Below are 16,622 nucleotides of genomic sequence, written 5' to 3'. Positions count from 1 at the left end.
AGCTTTGCATCGCCGATGGCTCGGGTTCGTTCCAACGCCAGATCGTCAACGCTCAGGAGAAGAAATTAGAAGATCTGATCAGAAAAAACCAAGATTTCAAAATCGACGAGTTTGAGTTCGACTACGCATCGGATGCGACTTCGCTTCGGACTAGTCGGTTCCAGTCAGTGCCCAAGTCGGTTTCGACTTCAAAGCGGTTCCCGCACGGACTCCGCAACGCAACCAAAGTTCACCAAGGCTTTTTTACTCGAACCCAACTTGAACTCGGGCACGATGAAGACGTTGACTCTGACTCGTCTTATCCGCCAGAGATACCGTTATCTGGTCCAGACCAAGGATTGGTAATAACTTCAACATCACAAGGCACATTCGTCCACTGGCTAGGATTGCGACCCTTTCTTCTCGCCCGTGACTACGACTCGCGCCTTGTCGCTCCTATAAACAACCTCCCATATCAAGAAGGCATTCCACTCACTTCCAACCGCGAGGAAAGCTCCACAGAGATTGCAACATCAAGCTCCGGAAGCTATTACCCGGACAGGGAGATCCTTATTATTACACAAAATAACAACCCGGGTACTACCTAGAACAGAACCCCTAAGCGATTAGCACAACTCGACAACATCTCTGAAGACGAGTCTATAGCTGACGCTCCTCACAATGAAACCTCCGAGCAAAGAAACCAAACAAGGATGCGCAACACTACTCGAGCCGAGCGACGGCAGTCGATGGCTACAAATATTCCCATCACAAACCTTGAAAGGGCCTTCGATGCAGTTCAGGCTTAGGAACACAATACTCCACTCGCGGCTATCGCCTCAATCAACCTTTTAACAACATTGATGCCTCAAGATAGGGATAACGAAGCCACAGCTCAACTCGTGCAGCGCGGCAATGGACTGATCGCACAACTCACGGAGCAAGCCTACAAGTTACTCGACAAAAAATCGCCGATTCCATCTGTTCCTCGCATCACAGCTCACCAAGAAGGCAGTCGCGGAGCTGCAAACAATAACGATGCCCCAAGAAATGGCAATGAAGTTGTCAACCAATCTCGGCAGCACAGCCAAGGTCCAAGCAAGCACAAGGCCCCAGCTCGCCATAAGGATGTTGGCGAGGTCAGCTGCACCAACTCGGTTAAAATTATTCGCCCTACTCGGAAGAACCACGAAGTGTCCAACTTTAGTGATCTGCGAGAAATTCTCAACAGTCGGCATGAGCGAGAAGTCGACAACTATAACCATTTTCCTGCTTTCACAAACCGGGTAATGAAAATAAAACTACCCGAGAAGTTCAAGCCTACTGGAATCACCAAGTACGATGGCAAACAAGATCCAATTCAATGGCTACGATGCTACTCCCTAGCCATCCAAGCAGCCGGGGGCCATAACGACACCAAAGTTATCCACTTCCCCGTATGCATGGAACCCGCACCACTAACCTGGCTTGAGTCACTCAAACCCAAGTCCATTGACTCTTGGGCAGACCTGACAAAGGCTTTCACCAACAACTTCGCTGGCTCCATGGCTAGACCAGGCAACAAGATTGACTTAAGTCAAATCAAGCAAAAAGAAGGTGAGACCTTACGCGACTATTTATGACGCTTTTTCGAAAAGAAGGCTACCATAGTTGACATCTCAGAAACAGACGTCATCGAGTGCTTCCAGAATGGACTCTACGATCGACGAACATACCAAGACTTCGGTCGCCAACGACCAGCTAATGTCAAAGACCTCAAGGTCATGGTGCAGCAGTGGGCAGATGAAGAAGATAAAGAGCGAGAACGGTTCGACTTCCACCGTAACCGTGGACGTGACAACAACAACAACAACAACAACAACAATGAACAAGATAGAACTCGACACAATGATACTCGAAACAACTATTCGAGTAATCACAAGCGCAAAAGGAAGCCCGACAACACCGTTGCCGCCATGACCAACTCTGGAAAAAAGGGACCCCGTAAAAACGACGAAGGGTCAACCTTCACTGCACTACTAAAAAAGCAGCGCCCATGGCACCCGACTAGCAAGCACTCGGCAATAGACTGCTACAGCATGCGCCGAGTCATGCAAGACTTACCAGCACCACCACCCCCTGAAGAGTACACCAAGAAAAAAGATAAGGGCAAGAACAAAGTCCACAACGACGAGGACGAAGAAGGCGACTTCCAGACCGCCTCAAAAACTATCAACATCATCTTCGGCGGTATTCCAGGCACTCGTACTCAGGGAGATCATGGCCATTGAACCATCGGATCCAACACCGTTAAAATGGTCAGAAGTGCCCATTTCTTTCAACAGAAAAGACCAATGGACCAAGTTCTCAGAATCAGGCCGTTTCCCCCTAGTACCTGATCCGGTTGTGGCAAGCTCAAAATTAACCAAAGTACTCATCGACGGCGGAAGCGGACTCAACATTATCTTCGCCAAGACATTGAGGAAGATGTGCCTTGACGTCACTATAATGCTTACTCCAACAGATTCACCTTTCTACGACATCGTGCCCGGAAATCCGACTATACCACTAGGACAAGTTGTCCTTCCAGTTACCTTTGAAACTAAGGAACATTACCGTACCGAGTACATCAGATTTGAAGTCGCTGACTTCGAGATATCTTACCACGCTATACTCGGAAGGCTGGCACTCGCCAAGTTCATGGCCATATCACATTATGTTTACCTGGTACTCAAAATGCCAGGCCCCAAGGGTGAACTCACGCTGCGAGGAGATCTACGACAATCCTACAAATGCGACACCGAAGCCGTGGAAATTGCTGCGACTACTCAAGCACCCAACCGAACTAGAGATCCCAGAAAACAAGTTGAGGTCCACAAAGGTCAAACCCGCCAGTGAGCAAGACTTCAAATCAGTCGACCTTCAGACCGACGACCCTTCCAAGACAGCCCTAATTGGAACAGGGCTAGATCCTAAATAGGAATCCGCGCTCGTCAGCTTCCTTCAGGCTAACCACGATATCTTCGCTTGGAAACCGACTGACATGCCAGGTGTGCCCAAGGAGCTGATTGAGAATTCTCTCAATGTCGATCCCAAAGCTACTCCAAAATGGCAACGACTTCGCCGGTTTGTTCAAGACAGACGAGAAGCAATCAAAAAAGAGTTAGCCAAGCTACTCGCGGCAGGGTTCATCAAAGAAGTCTTTCACCCTGACTGGTTTGCCAATCCCGTGCTCGTTCGTAAGAAAAACAACGAGTGGAGAATGTGTGTCGACTATACCGACCTCAACAAACACTGCCCAAAAGACCCTTTCGGGCTACCCAGGATCGATCAAGTGGTTGCTTCCACCGCTGGGTGCGTTTTACTATGCTTTCTCGATTGCTACTCTGGCTATCATCAAATAAGCCTCAAAGAGGAAGATCAAGCCAAAACAGCATTCATCACGCCTTTCGGAGCTTTCTGCTATAAAATAATGTCCTTCGGACTAAAAAATGCAGGGGCAACTTATCAAAGGGCCATACAGATGTGCTTCGAGAAGCAACTTCACCGCAATGTTGAAGCTTATGTTGACGACGTAGTTGTCAAAACAAAAAATCGGGAGGAACTCATTGCGGACTTGGAGGAAACTTTCTCTAGTCTACGCGCTTTCCGATGGAAACTCAATCCTACTAAGTGCGTCTTTGGAGTACCTTCCGGCAAACTACTCGGGTTCATCATTAGCCATCGCGGCATTGAGGCCAACCCAAAAAAAATATCTGCCATCACAAACATGTAGGCACCAGCTAGCATTAAGGATGTGCAGAAACTCACAGGCTGCATAGCCGCTCTCAACCGGTTCATCTCGAAACTTGGAGAATGGGTACTACCCTTCTTCAAGCTTCTCAAACCACAGGACAACTTCAAATGGACGGAAGGGGCAGACACGGCACCAACACAACTCAAAGACTTTCTGTCAAAGCCTCCTGTACTCACCGCTCCTTCTCCGAACGAAGACTTGCTCCTATACATCTCAGCTACTACTCATGTCGTCAGCACGACAATAGTAGTCAAACGGTCTGAACCGGACCACGCTTACAAGGTCCAACAACCTGTCTACTTCGTCAGCGAAGTACTCTCGGACTCCAAAACTCGGTATTCACTGATACAAAAGCTCTGATATGCAATTTTGCTCACCTCCAAGAAACTGCGCCATTACTTCCAAGAGCACAACATCACAGTCATCTCCGACTTCCCGCTCGATGAAATCCTTCACAACAGAGACGCCACGGGTAGAATCTCCAAATGTGCAGTTGAACTCGGAGCTCTCACCTTGCACTTCAAGCCAAGGACAGCTATCAAATCCCAAGCTTTGGTCGATTTTGTAGCTGAATGGATTGAAAATCAAGTACCAACACCAATCGAACGGCCAGAACATTGGGTAATGTACTTTGGCGGGTCCCTCAAACTTGAAGGGGCCGGTGCGGGCGTATTACTCATCTCCCCCAGGGGAGACCAGCTCAAGTACGTACTGCAAATTTTCTGGGAAGCATCTAATAACGAAGCCGAGTACGAAGCACTACTTCATGGCCTTCGCCTTGCAATCTCCCTCGGCATCAAACGACTACAGGTGTATAGCGATTTTCTAGTCGTTATAAGTCAGGTCAATGATGAGTGGGACCGGAACAAGGACAACATGGACACTTACTGCAAAGAAATCCGTAAACTAGAAAACAAGTTCTCAGGCTTGGAACTTCATTACATCGTCCGCGACAACAATGTTGCTGCTGACGTCTTATCCAAAATGGGCTCAACTCGTGCAGAGGTTCCAGCAGAAATTTTCATACACGAACTGCGCAAGCCGTCCATATCTAACCAAGTCACACCACCAGCGGTCCCGGCTGCTGACGTCTCTCATGAAATCATGATGATAGAAGTCGACTGGAGAACACCCTTCATCGACTACATCAAAGATCACCAATTACCATCCGACAAAAATAAGGCTGAGCGAATCTCCCAGCGAGTAAAAAATTACGTTCTAGTCGGAGACAAGCTCTACAGAAAAGGTGCATCGTCTGGGGTGCTCATGAAGTGCGTTACCAGAGAAGACGGCCAAGAAATCTTAGAGGAAATTCACAGAGGAATCCGTGGCAACCACGCCTCCTCGAGGACACTAGTTGGAAAAGCTTTCAGAGCAGACTTCTACTGGCCGATGGCTCTGGCTGACGCTAAATAACTAGTTCAGAAATGCAAAGGTTGTCAATTCTTCACAAAATAGCAACATGTACCGGCCTACAAGCTAGTCACAATACCTCCAACATGGTCGTTTGCCTGCTGGGGGCTCGACATGATAGGGCCGTTACCAACTGCGCCAGGAGGATTCAACCGAGTACTCGTGGCAATCGACAAATTCACCAAGTGGATCGAGGTCAAACCAGTCACTTGCCCCAAGGCAGACCGGGTCCTCGACTTCTTAGATGAAATCGTACACCGCTACGGTTTTCCCAACAGGATTATCACAGGCCTAGGGTCAAACTTCAACAATCACGACTTTTTGGAGTATTGCGAGAATAGTGGCATCGACGTCCGCTATGTCTCGGTCGCTCACCCACGAGCCAATGGACAAGTCGAGCATGCTAATGGCATGATACTCGACGCCCTGAAGAAATGTTGGGATACGAGGTAGGCTACACTAGCGCAAATCAAAATTTTACCGCGTATAACCAGGAAGAACTGCCGTATAAGGATCACGGGATTACCACTCGACGCACTACTGGTGCGGAAGATGTAGATATGCGTCGATGCAGTGAAGACGATCACGTAGTCGTACGTAGTCGATCAACGTAGTCGATCACGTCCAGCAGCTCGTCCACTTGCAGCAAGATCGCCTCCGGTACCGCGGCTCGTCGTCGGCTCGTCGTGGCTCGTCGGCGGCTCGTCGGCGGCTCGTCCAAGTGCTGCAGGCGCAACACCTCCAAGGTATCCACACGTGCAGGGAGAAAGCGTCGCAAGCCGGATTGCTAGATCCGCGAGTTGCAACAGGCGAGGGCGTGGGAGGCGCGGCAAGTGTGTTTCGCCAAAAAGGTGTGTACCCTAGGGCGCCCCCACCCCTCTATTTATAAAGGTTCCTGATGGGCCTCTGGATCCGAGGCCCATTAGTACTCCTAAACCTAATCCAACTCGGATCAGATCCGAATTGGGCTTCCAGCCCCTTAAGTGTGTGACCCTATGGGTTCGGATACGTATAGACATGGCCCGAGTACTCCTACTCGGCCCAATAGTCGGTAGCGGCCTCTAGCAAGACGTGCCAACTCCTATACGCACACGAAGATCATATCAGACGAACCATCACAACATAATATACATGCTATTCCCTTTGCCTCACGATATTTGGTCTAGCTTCAAGCCGACCGCTCTTTCTCGATCCTGTGATTCGGAATCCCTTTGTAGGTTAACTCTTAACCGTACGTAGCATGGCCATGCATTTTCGGATCCGATCACTCGAGGGGCCCAGAGATATCACTCTCAATCAGAGAGGGGCAAATCCCATCTTGACTGACCATGTCTCATAGCATGCTTCTTGACAAACCCGAAAGCTACCTTTATAACTACCCTGTTACGGCGTAGCGTTTGATAGCCCCTAAGTAGGTCGATCCACATCTAGAAAATATGCGACAGTCTCAGGTCTAAGGATAAAGCGTATATGTTGTTTAAAGAGAGAACTACTTCTCGTGTTGGGTCAGTCCTAGCACATGTCTCCACATGTGTCCACATTATTAGTTCAACATCTCCATGTCCATTACTTGTGAAACATAGTCATCAACTAATACATGTGCTAGTCTAATATTCATGTGTGTCCTCACATGAACTCCGACTAGGGACAACTTTAGAATAACCATACAAGTAAAGAGTTTCACATACAATTCACATAATTGCAAATCAATTCAAGCAGCCTTCAATGGATATTCAATGAACACAACATACAAATCATGGATACAAATGGAATATCATCATCTCTATGATTGCCTCTAGGGCATACCTCCAACAAGAAAAGACTACATGATGTTGGCAATACCAAAGACGGCAAATGGCTCAAACAGTTACCCAACGCTCTGTGGGGCCTACGTACCCAACCATGCAAGACTACAGGGCTATCGCCCTATTTCCTCATCTATGGCTCAGAAGCCAAACTACCCGCCAACATCATGTGGCAATCACCATCCGTTGAATAATACGACGAAGAACTGGCAGAAGAAACAAGGCGAACAGATATAGACAGTCTAGAAGAAACAAGATGCGCAGCACTAGTGCAATCTGCCAGATACCTTGACGGTTTAAGGCGTTACCACGACCGCAACGTCAACGAAAGATCTTTCAACTTGGGCGATATGGTCCTCAAGCGTATCCAAGACACATCAGGGTTGCACAAACTCAATTCACCATGGGAAGGTCCTTACATCGTATCAAAGGTTACGGGACCTGGATCTTACAGACTCCAAGAACTTTCTGGAGAACAAGTACCAAACTCTTGGAATATAGAACACCTTTGTCGCTACTACCCATAGCAGAACTCGAGTAATCGCTTCAAGGCAACTCATGATGACTACTCGGGCTAACCGTCCGACTACCAAGATACATTAGCTTCGCCAAGAGTTATCAACTCCACAAGGATCACTGCCATGGTACAAAATTTCCATTAAGTATTTCTTTACTGGGAACCAAAGATACATCTTCAAGTTATATACGAGTACAAATACTCGGAATACACAAGGACTACAAGCAACTGCCTACTGGCGGGCTGCATTTAAGCCTCAGGCTTTTACTATATCACAAGGCCACTCAGGTCTGCCGACTACAATGGGAAGGGCCCACATGCAAGGAAGCTGCGCAAAACGCAGCCATATCCAGGTCCTCTACTCAAGGCAACGCCAGGAACTCCTGCATCGCCACTGCCTTGACAGCGCCAACGATGAATCCCGCGCGACACGCCTAGAGGGAACCAAGGCTACTCTTTTGCTAGCCCTGCGAAGCCAACCCACTCTACGACCACACCTCCACCTCTAAGAGAGCGGGATAAAGACCGCGGCACTCATAACCCATCACCCGCGAGTTCCAGCGCGTACCCCACTGGATCACGAGCTGCAAGATGAGGTGTGCGACGAAACCTCCTACGAGGATTCTTCTAGCATCGCGGCTATCCCTACGAGCGCAGGAGTCTGTGGAGGGAAGGTGAACTCAATCTACGAGGAATCTTCTAGCACCGGTGCAATCTTTGATGGCTCTCTATACTCAAACAAAAGCAACCGAAGGTAATCCATTGCTACTCAGAAACTTGGTTTCGTTCGCTCTCCGGATGGCTCTATTTATAGCCGAAAGATGCAACTACCACCTGCCCAAGAGTTACTATGCGCCCGTGATCACTGAGTCTGACGACTCCTGACTCTGCCCACGTGATGGTACTTATACCACAAAGGACAAAAGAGTACAGTATACCCGTGCATCCACAAAGGACAAAAGAGTGCAGTACACCTGCGTACCCTCAAAAGCAGAGTATTCGACAGCATCACGACTACTCGACACTCGGAACTACTCCAAGCCAAGCGCGGCCTAAACTCACACCATTATCTTGGGGGTTTGAAACATTCCGACCCTCTGCTCAGGGGTCGGGTACACCCGACCCTAAGACTTAGGGCCGGGCGAGGCGGAGCTTCCCCCCTCAAGGGGTCGGGCGCAACTGACCCTAGGACTTGGGGTCGGGCGAGGCAAAGTTTCCCCCCCAAAGGGTCGGGCTCAGCCGACCCTAGGACTTCGGGTCAGCCAACATAGTGTAAAATTACTCTTCGTAAGACAATCACCTCAAGCAACAAACCAATGGGCAAGTATTCATTTATCAAAAGTATTTTGTTCAAAGTACTCGACACATATTCAAGAGTACATGCAAAGCTGAAGGCTGTTCTGGAGAGACAAACTCCGACATCTTCGACGCGATAGGCTCCGCCTCCTTGAGATACTGTGCATATGCCTCTTCCGTACAGTTGCGAGCCACGCCGTCACCAGCTGCCGCCAAGTCTGCCCTCGGGTAGTAGGACTTCATGACTGCAAAGACCTGTTTGCAAACAGCTTTGTAGAGTCCCGCCACTTTACTCGAGGCAGCCTTCAATCGCTCGACCAGTGATTGTGGCCCTACGCCTTCTTCCACGGGGGCTATGGCGTTCACCAAGTCTTCGGCTGCTACAGTTAGCTCCTGGAGTTCGCCTCGGAGCATCCCCATGGTCTGGGCATGATCCCTGCATGCCACCAAGGCCATGGCAAGCATCACGCCATTCTGCATCTTCCTGTACCGCTGACGCTCGCAAGCAGCCAGTGCTTCCGTCAGCGCGACTCGAAGAAGTTCAGATTCATCCGCCACTCGATCGTGCGCTTTTCTCCAGTCGAGGACTTGGCTTCTTGCAGCCGCCTCTTGTTTCTTGAGCTCTACAAGACAAAACAAGTTCAACCACAGCCGACTATAATGGGAGATACTCAGAGTATACAAAGTACTCACCTTGATACTTTTTGTTCAGCGACTTGTAGCGGCTCTCCAGTTTTTGCTGCAGGACTGCGTGATCCGTACGTTCCACAGCAAAACACTTCGCTCCAACTTTGTGAACCCTCAGAGCTTCCGTCAGTCGGGCACATTCCTGCTCCAATTGATGACTTCGTTCCTGAAAAGGCATGAGTATGCAAGGTACTATGGTCAGTTAAAAGCCTCACAACTACTTGATCTATGTGACAAAGAAAATCCACCTGGAAGCTCCGGAAAACATCAACGGCCCTCTGGAACTCCAAGTCAGATGGCGGGCTGAGCACTGGTCTTTGAGTACTCTCCGCAAGATGAGGAGTTGTACCCAAAGTGGCACCTACAACATTTATCATCAGTCAGCTGCTTGCTATGACTACAATAACAAGACCACAGAAGCATACCTGGAGCAGTCGCCTCTTTGGTTTTTTCAACACCCACTACGGTTAGCGATCCGCCAGTGGATGTTGCTAAAGCAGCACTTCCTGAACCCGATGCAGCGGCGGGAACTTCCACCGAACGGATGACGTCTTGAAACATAGACATAGTAGCTCCAAGACGACCGGCGTCGACTTCGGGTACCTCCTCAACAATTAAATCCTCCAAAGGAGCAGATAATGTAGTCGGGGGATCCGACTCTACCCCTGTCTCTACAGGGATAGTTTCCTCTGCATCTCTGCATCAAAATACGTCACTACACGACTTCAAGACAACTTAAAGCCATTCAACAGACAATAAAACTCACCGGGTTGAGCGTGGCGGACATCGCACACGTTTCTTTTTGGCGATAGGCGGCCGATACCGGGCGTCGCAGGGACAGCTGTCGGCGTTGTCTTCTCGTCAAGACCTACGAAGCAGAAGTCAAGACTACAGTCATAAGAAATTTTAGTCGGGACAGAAAGTTACCTCTAGCAATCATGCTGGACAACAAGGCGCCAGTAGCGACTACTGGTGACACTTCCTTTGGAATACCTGCTACTTCGGCGGGCAACCCCAGCATCGCCTGGTCAGTAACGGTTTGCGCGGCGGCCGGCGGAGTCGTGGCGGGTAGCTCAGGGGCTACTCCACCCTCTGTCGATGGCACCCTCTCTGGCACCATAGCAACAGATACATTATCGACTTCCGGGTCGGTCACGGCCACTTCTTCAGAAGCAGCCTCATCATCACTAAGCGCCGTTTCAACAGCCTTCATGAACAAGACAAATTCGTCATAACAATAGCAAGTTCAAATTTATCAGCTACAGATAAGTTCACGACTACATACCTTGGTACCCCGAGACTTTTCAGGGGTTGAAGCAGACTTAGCCGCAGACATCTTGCGGACTACTCTGCGTTTCTTGACAGGAGGAGAGGGTTCGTCCTCTGACTCATCAGCAACAGCTTCTGACTCTTCTTCCGATTGCGCCAAGTAGCCGGCAAGAACCCGAGACTACCAAAAACAAGTCGATATTAGCAACAAATATCACACAAGGCAAAAAGTACAAGTCAGGTGCAAAGACATACCACTTCTAGCTCATACCAGGCGTCATACTGACGCAGAGCCGCAGGAATTACTGGTACTCCCTGATAGTTCCTGAAGAACTTGGCCAGCAGCGCCTCCACATCATCATCGGATATATCCTCATTGGACATACGCGATGGATCATTAAGACCTGTATACTCACTTCCCGAGTGAGCACGTTTCTGAAGCGACTGGACTCTTCTCTTCAGAAAGCTGGCAGCCACATTGATCCCAGTAAGACCGAGTGCCTTCAACTCGGTGATTTGCTGCATCATGTGATCAAGCTCGGGGGTGTCTTTGGGTTCGCTCACCCAGTTTTCTGCATGCTTGGGCGCGTGACCAGTCACCACAGGCAGACGAGGATCATGATTCCCGATGTAGAACCACCTCTTTTTCCACTCCCCATAGGAGTCAGTTAACGTATACTCAATATACGCACCCGAGTTCCTGAGTTGAAACCCGGCGCCTCCAAAGACTTCTGTCCTATGGACACTAGGCTGCGGCTTACAGCGGAACAGCTTCCTAAACAACTCGAGACTTGGAGGAATTCCCAAATACACTTCGCAGAGGTGTACGAAAATCGACACATGCAGTACACCATTGGGGTTCAAATGCACAAGTTGAAGTTTATAATACTCGAGAATACCTCTGAAGAAGTTGGAGGTGGGCACGGCCAACCCCCTCTCCACAAAGTGCGCGAGCATCACTGTCTCACCTCGATGTTCCTCAAATTGCCACGCGTATGGAAATGCGGGGCGCCGCTCCAGAATTTCCTTCGGCTGAAGAAGCTTCGCATCGACTAGTGCCTGCACGGCTTTCTCCTTCATCACTAAATGTTGCCACGTTGCCCCAGGCGGCGGCAGCGCAGTTTGGTTCGTCGGCCCCACCTTCGGCGCCGGCAGCACCAGTTCTTTCCCCTTCTTGGATTTCACCTTGCCCGTCACCGGACCCTTGCCCTAGATCTTCTCGGGTTTCTTGCCCATCTTCTTGGTGCGCATTCGACGGACTCAACCTAAAGCTAGAATGGCACTCTACCTCGGATCTCCCTCAAGGGGCGGCAATGGTGGCAGCACCACTGGCGGCGGCACAAATGTGGAGCAGGAGAACAAGGGAGGCAGAAAAACAGATCTGATTACCGTACAGCGTAAATCCAACCGAAAGGGGGCCTTCCAGTTTTATCTCCGCCAGCTCCGGTTTCAACGCGTCAGTTACACAACGGATGGATTCTAAACATATTAATTGCAGATTAATCGCCTTAAACACTCAACGGCTACTCTTTTCAACGGACTGCTGACCACTTCAACGACAGAAATCGTCCAAGTGCTCGGGGGCTGCGGGTACCATACCCGTTGGTCAGTTTTTTTCTTTTTCAAGATTTCCAAGGTTAAAACGGACAAAAAGCTGGTTTGACCCTAAGCCTGACTCTTCGACACAAGCTAAGGCTCGGGGGCTACTCCATATGGAGTGCGATTGGCATCGCACTATCATATAAAAATTTCTCGGAACAGAAGCAACTCGAAGGAACAAGAAGAGTACCTTCCAGCCACGCGACAGTACTCGAGCACTTCGGCCTGCGACCTCTACGACGAACTACTCGGATAGTGCCCGCAATGCCCAAGACTGTGGCGCACGACTACAAAGTACTCGGGAGCTTGTCGGGCATGCACCCCAGGCCCACAAGTAGACCTTGGACGGCCCACTAAGGGGCGTACTCGGACACAATCAGAACAAGGGATAGGCGTATCCCACTCGAACTAGTCAAGTATGTATATGGAAAACTACTCGGATCTTACCGAGTAGAACTCTGTAATAGTACTCGACTAGGACTTAAGGTTTGTAACCCTGCCCCCCGTGTATATAAGGGCGGGCAGGGACCCCCTCAGCAACAACTCCAGTTCATCAATAGAAACCAACACATAGGATGTAGAGTATTACGCGATCTAGCGGCCCGAACCTGTCTAAATCGTGTTCCTTGCGTCACCATTGATTCCTTGATTCTCGACAATCCTTACCGCACAAAAGACCACCTAGGGTACCCCCTAGGCGGGTTGCCGGTCTAAAACACCGACAGGCGGCTATCGTCGGATCTTGTCGCCGTTCCTCCGGGCGACCGTTGCCGCCAAGCATGATGATGGTGTTTGACCGTGGCAACTGTACACGTTGGGGGAGATGGCTGACCCCTGTTGTCCTGCTTACGGCCCGTGGAACACGGACGTCGCATCCCTGCGCCGCATAGGCTGGGCACGAGAATGGGCAGCGTTCCCTCCTATGCCGGGCGGCGCATGCTATGAGTGCCCTATGGCGAATCAGGGGGAGCTGCGGCCACTGTAACCTGTGCGGTCGTGGCTGAAGTGTTTCGCCCGGGTACTTGTGGCGGGTCACGTCGAGGGGCTCGGGCGCCTTGCTGCGTGCCAGAGCCGCGGCGCATTTATGGCAAGATCGGTGGGGGGTCCACGAGATCCGCGCCCTCGTCTCCCGGTCTGCGCTCGAGGCGGACCCTTGTCTTGTGGGCCCGGATGAGTCCGAACCCCTACGCCTAGGGTCGGGCGAGACGGAGCCTCGCGACGAGGGGTCGGGCACACCCGAGCCTAGGACCGTGGGTCCGGCGAGGCGGAGTTTCGTTATCGAGGGGTCGGGCGTGTCCGACCCCGAGGCCTTGGGTCGGGCGAGACGGAGCGGGGTGCTCCTTGCTCCTACCAGGTCGGCGGTAATCGTCATTACCGCAGGCGGGCCTAGACCTCCATGATTATTGTTTTCAGGGGCATAAGCAGGTCGTTAATATTTTCCCCTAACGGGGAGGGAGGAGGCCGGGCTGTCGCGCCGGAGGAAGAAGAAGGTCAGGCCGCCACGCCGGAGCGGAGGGAGAAGTGAAGGGCGGTGGAGAGAGCGGGTCGAGAAGGAAGGAGACGGTTAGGAAGGAGACGGTTGGTTTGCCGACGTGGATAGAGGCGGGACGGCGGCGAAAAGCTGCGTTGGTCTAATCTGGCTCTGATAGGTGGGCCATGCTTATTTATGCTTATTTAGAGATGAGTTTAAAGGCGGTGCGGTGCTGATAGCTTAAGTCTCCATCCGTTCGATTCACAGCATATGCGGTTGATTCACAGCATGTGCTAACGTAGGGACACGAGCCGACGCAATAACACGAGCCCACACGTACCTGAGCTAATTATAAAACTAAATTAATTGTAGAAGTTTGTGTTAATTCGCGAGACGAATTTATAAAACTAAATTAATTGTAGAAGTTTGTGTTAATTCGCGAGACGAATCTATTAAACCGAGACGAATCTATCAAATAATGGACTACTTAGATAATTAGAATCTTTCCAATACGTTATGTTTAATACTCCGCTAACAATTAGCGGTTACACCCTGGCTGCTGTTGTGCTGTGCGCGCCGCCCACCTCCACAGATTTTAAGACTGAAAATCAAGAAAAAAATCAAGGAAAAAACTTTTGGGAGAAAAGAATTGGGAAAAAATTCAAAAACAAAAACAATTTTAAGGATACAAATTTTTGAAAAAAAATTGTCAGCAAAAAAAATGAACTAAATTTTCAATAAACAACAAAGTTATACGAAAACTTTTGCTTGCAAACTTTGTTTAATTTTTTTAAAAAAATTGGCAGAAAAATTTGCAACAAAAATTTGAGACAAAAGTTTTTAAAAAATATTCAAAAAATGTTATGAATAGATTTTGAAAATTTTGTGCAGAAAACTCTTTCCAACAAAATCTGAAAAAAAAGAAAAAAAGAGCGGCACCTCCGGGCGCGCTCGCCGGCGAGGACGCCGCGCCGCCTCCCCATGCCGCGCGCTTGCGCATCCACTCGCCGGGCCGCCGCCGCGCTCACGCTCCACATCTGCTGCTCCCGCGCCACCGCTCGCCGGACCCGTCGCCGCACCCCGCCTGGCGCCTGCATCCACCTCCCCCGCTTGCCTGGCCTGCCGTCGCCGAGGGTGGCCGCTCGCCGGGCTCGCCACCGCGCTCCGCTCCGCATCTGCCGCCCCCCGCGCCACCGCTCGCCGGGCCGCCGCTACGCACTCCCCCGCTTGCCACCGGCCGCCACCGCCCACCACTTCTGAAAAGGAACGAGAGAGAGAGAGAGTCACGGGAAAAAGGAAAGAGAGATGGGTGGGGTGACGGGCTTATCTTCTCGTGGGGAGGAGATGGTGGGTCCGCACGGATTGTATATCCGTGTGCACGTGTCGTCGACTGGAAGGAGGAGAACCGCCGGTCGGCTGTAGATTCATCATTTCGACTGGAGAGTCCTTTTCCCCTTGCAAAATGGGCATCAAGTATACGAAGTTGCACGGTTGGTGGGCCAAGGCTCATCATGGCGATAAAATTGCACGGCTAGCCAGCCCATCTCTCTCTGCATGGTCTTTTGGAAATTTCAATTGGGCTTTCATGCGTTATCGAGCCCACCGGCCCAGCGCACAATCTGTCGCACGGGACAACCCAATCACATCGGCACGAGAAATATTTTTATTTTTATATTTTTTCTTTTACGATTTTGCATAAATAAATAGCCGATTCAAAAATTTGTAGAAATAAATGGTGGTAGGTTAAAGAAAATAAAAGGGAGTTACCGCTAGTTCAAATGGTGGTTGGGTGATATGGCAGTGGAGGGGTAGCTACCGCTGTTTGACTCCGCCGATGGCTGATGATGGAGCCAGCTATAGCCAGTTGAAACAGCTGGCTATAACTTCGAGTATTTTTTATTATTTTGTTGTCATGTAATTTTTTTCTGAGTTAAAAAAAATATAAAGTTACGTTGGAAGAACTAAATATTCGAATATGTCATTGTTTCTAATTGAGAGAGGTGGAGCGCTTTAAGAAAATAATTGAAATTGAATTAGCTCCTGGCCATTAAATACATAGTTGTTTCCAACGAAATTACAACATATGAAAACGGAATCCGTGCACAACATACGAACACCAACAACTCTAGACTGAACAATTAATTATAAATTGCAGTAGCATGTGCGGCACGGATGCTATCCTAAACATGTGTCGTTGCTAAACCTAATATGCCTTAGGTAATTGAAATAGCCGGGGATAGAGCCATCTCTACTTTCTACTTTCTAGTAGAACTAGCTTTGCGAGAGCTAGGAGGGCACAACCTCTAGTAGCCAGCACACTCAGAGGAAGGCGAAGACGGTGAGCGATCCTTGTTATGGTAGTAGGAGCACTTGCACCATGGATTGGTACAAATCAAGTCACCGGCGATATTAACCGCCTAAAGATTTGCATCAACTTCATCTAATACTTAACACTATACTATTTATATAGCACCAACTACAAGTCAAGCTAAACTGCGAGATTTCAAATAATACCTCAAGCCAAGCGAAGATCCGGCAGAGCTTCGCTTCAATCTCCACCCTACTCCACTCACTATCTTCTCCCTTCCCCTCCGCTCCTCTCCTCCCTCCCTTTCCTTCTCTTCTCCTCCCTCCCTTTCCTTCTCTTCTCCTCCCTTCCTTTCTTCCTCTTCTCTCCCGATTCCTCTCCTTCCTCCCTTTCTCTCGGTTTCTTACGTCCCGAATGACCAGCGCGTGCCCCAGCCCCAGCCGCTCCGCGGGTTTTAAAGGCGCGGGCGTCTATCCTCGAATCAGGTGGTGGTAACTTCTCGC

At 49.9% G+C, this 16,622-nt stretch overlaps 1 protein-coding gene across 3 annotated transcripts; it reads right to left on the bottom strand.

The window, feature by feature from the left end:
- Positions 1-8,790: 8,790 nt before the first annotated feature.
- On the bottom strand, positions 8,791-15,317 carry LOC117850086 (uncharacterized). 3 transcript variants are annotated; one of them, XM_072292735.1, is made up of 9 exons: positions 14,751-15,316; positions 10,997-14,412; positions 10,758-10,922; positions 10,400-10,679; positions 10,239-10,340; positions 9,898-10,169; positions 9,721-9,833; positions 9,479-9,638; positions 8,791-9,408 (listed from the first exon to the last, which is right to left on the bottom strand). In XM_072292735.1, exons 2-6 carry the CDS (start codon positions 11,819-11,821, stop codon positions 10,144-10,146), a joined length of 1,398 nt encoding a protein of 465 aa, XP_072148836.1. In that variant the 5' UTR covers positions 11,822-14,412; positions 14,751-15,316; the 3' UTR covers positions 8,791-9,408; positions 9,479-9,638; positions 9,721-9,833; positions 9,898-10,143. The 3 variants fall into 3 exon arrangements, with proteins under 3 accessions (XP_072148836.1, XP_034587766.2, XP_034587765.2); XM_034731875.2 differs by having other exon boundaries at positions 10,466-10,679; positions 10,997-15,317; XM_034731874.2 differs by having other exon boundaries at positions 10,997-15,316.
- Positions 15,318-16,622: the final 1,305 nt, after the last annotated feature.

Source organism: Setaria viridis, chromosome 3 (assembly GCF_005286985.2).
Source record: "Setaria viridis chromosome 3, Setaria_viridis_v4.0, whole genome shotgun sequence".
NCBI lineage: Eukaryota > Viridiplantae > Streptophyta > Magnoliopsida > Poales > Poaceae > Setaria > Setaria viridis.
The sequence above is the reverse complement of the archived record's forward strand: the minus strand, read 5'-3'. Positions and strand labels throughout refer to the sequence as shown.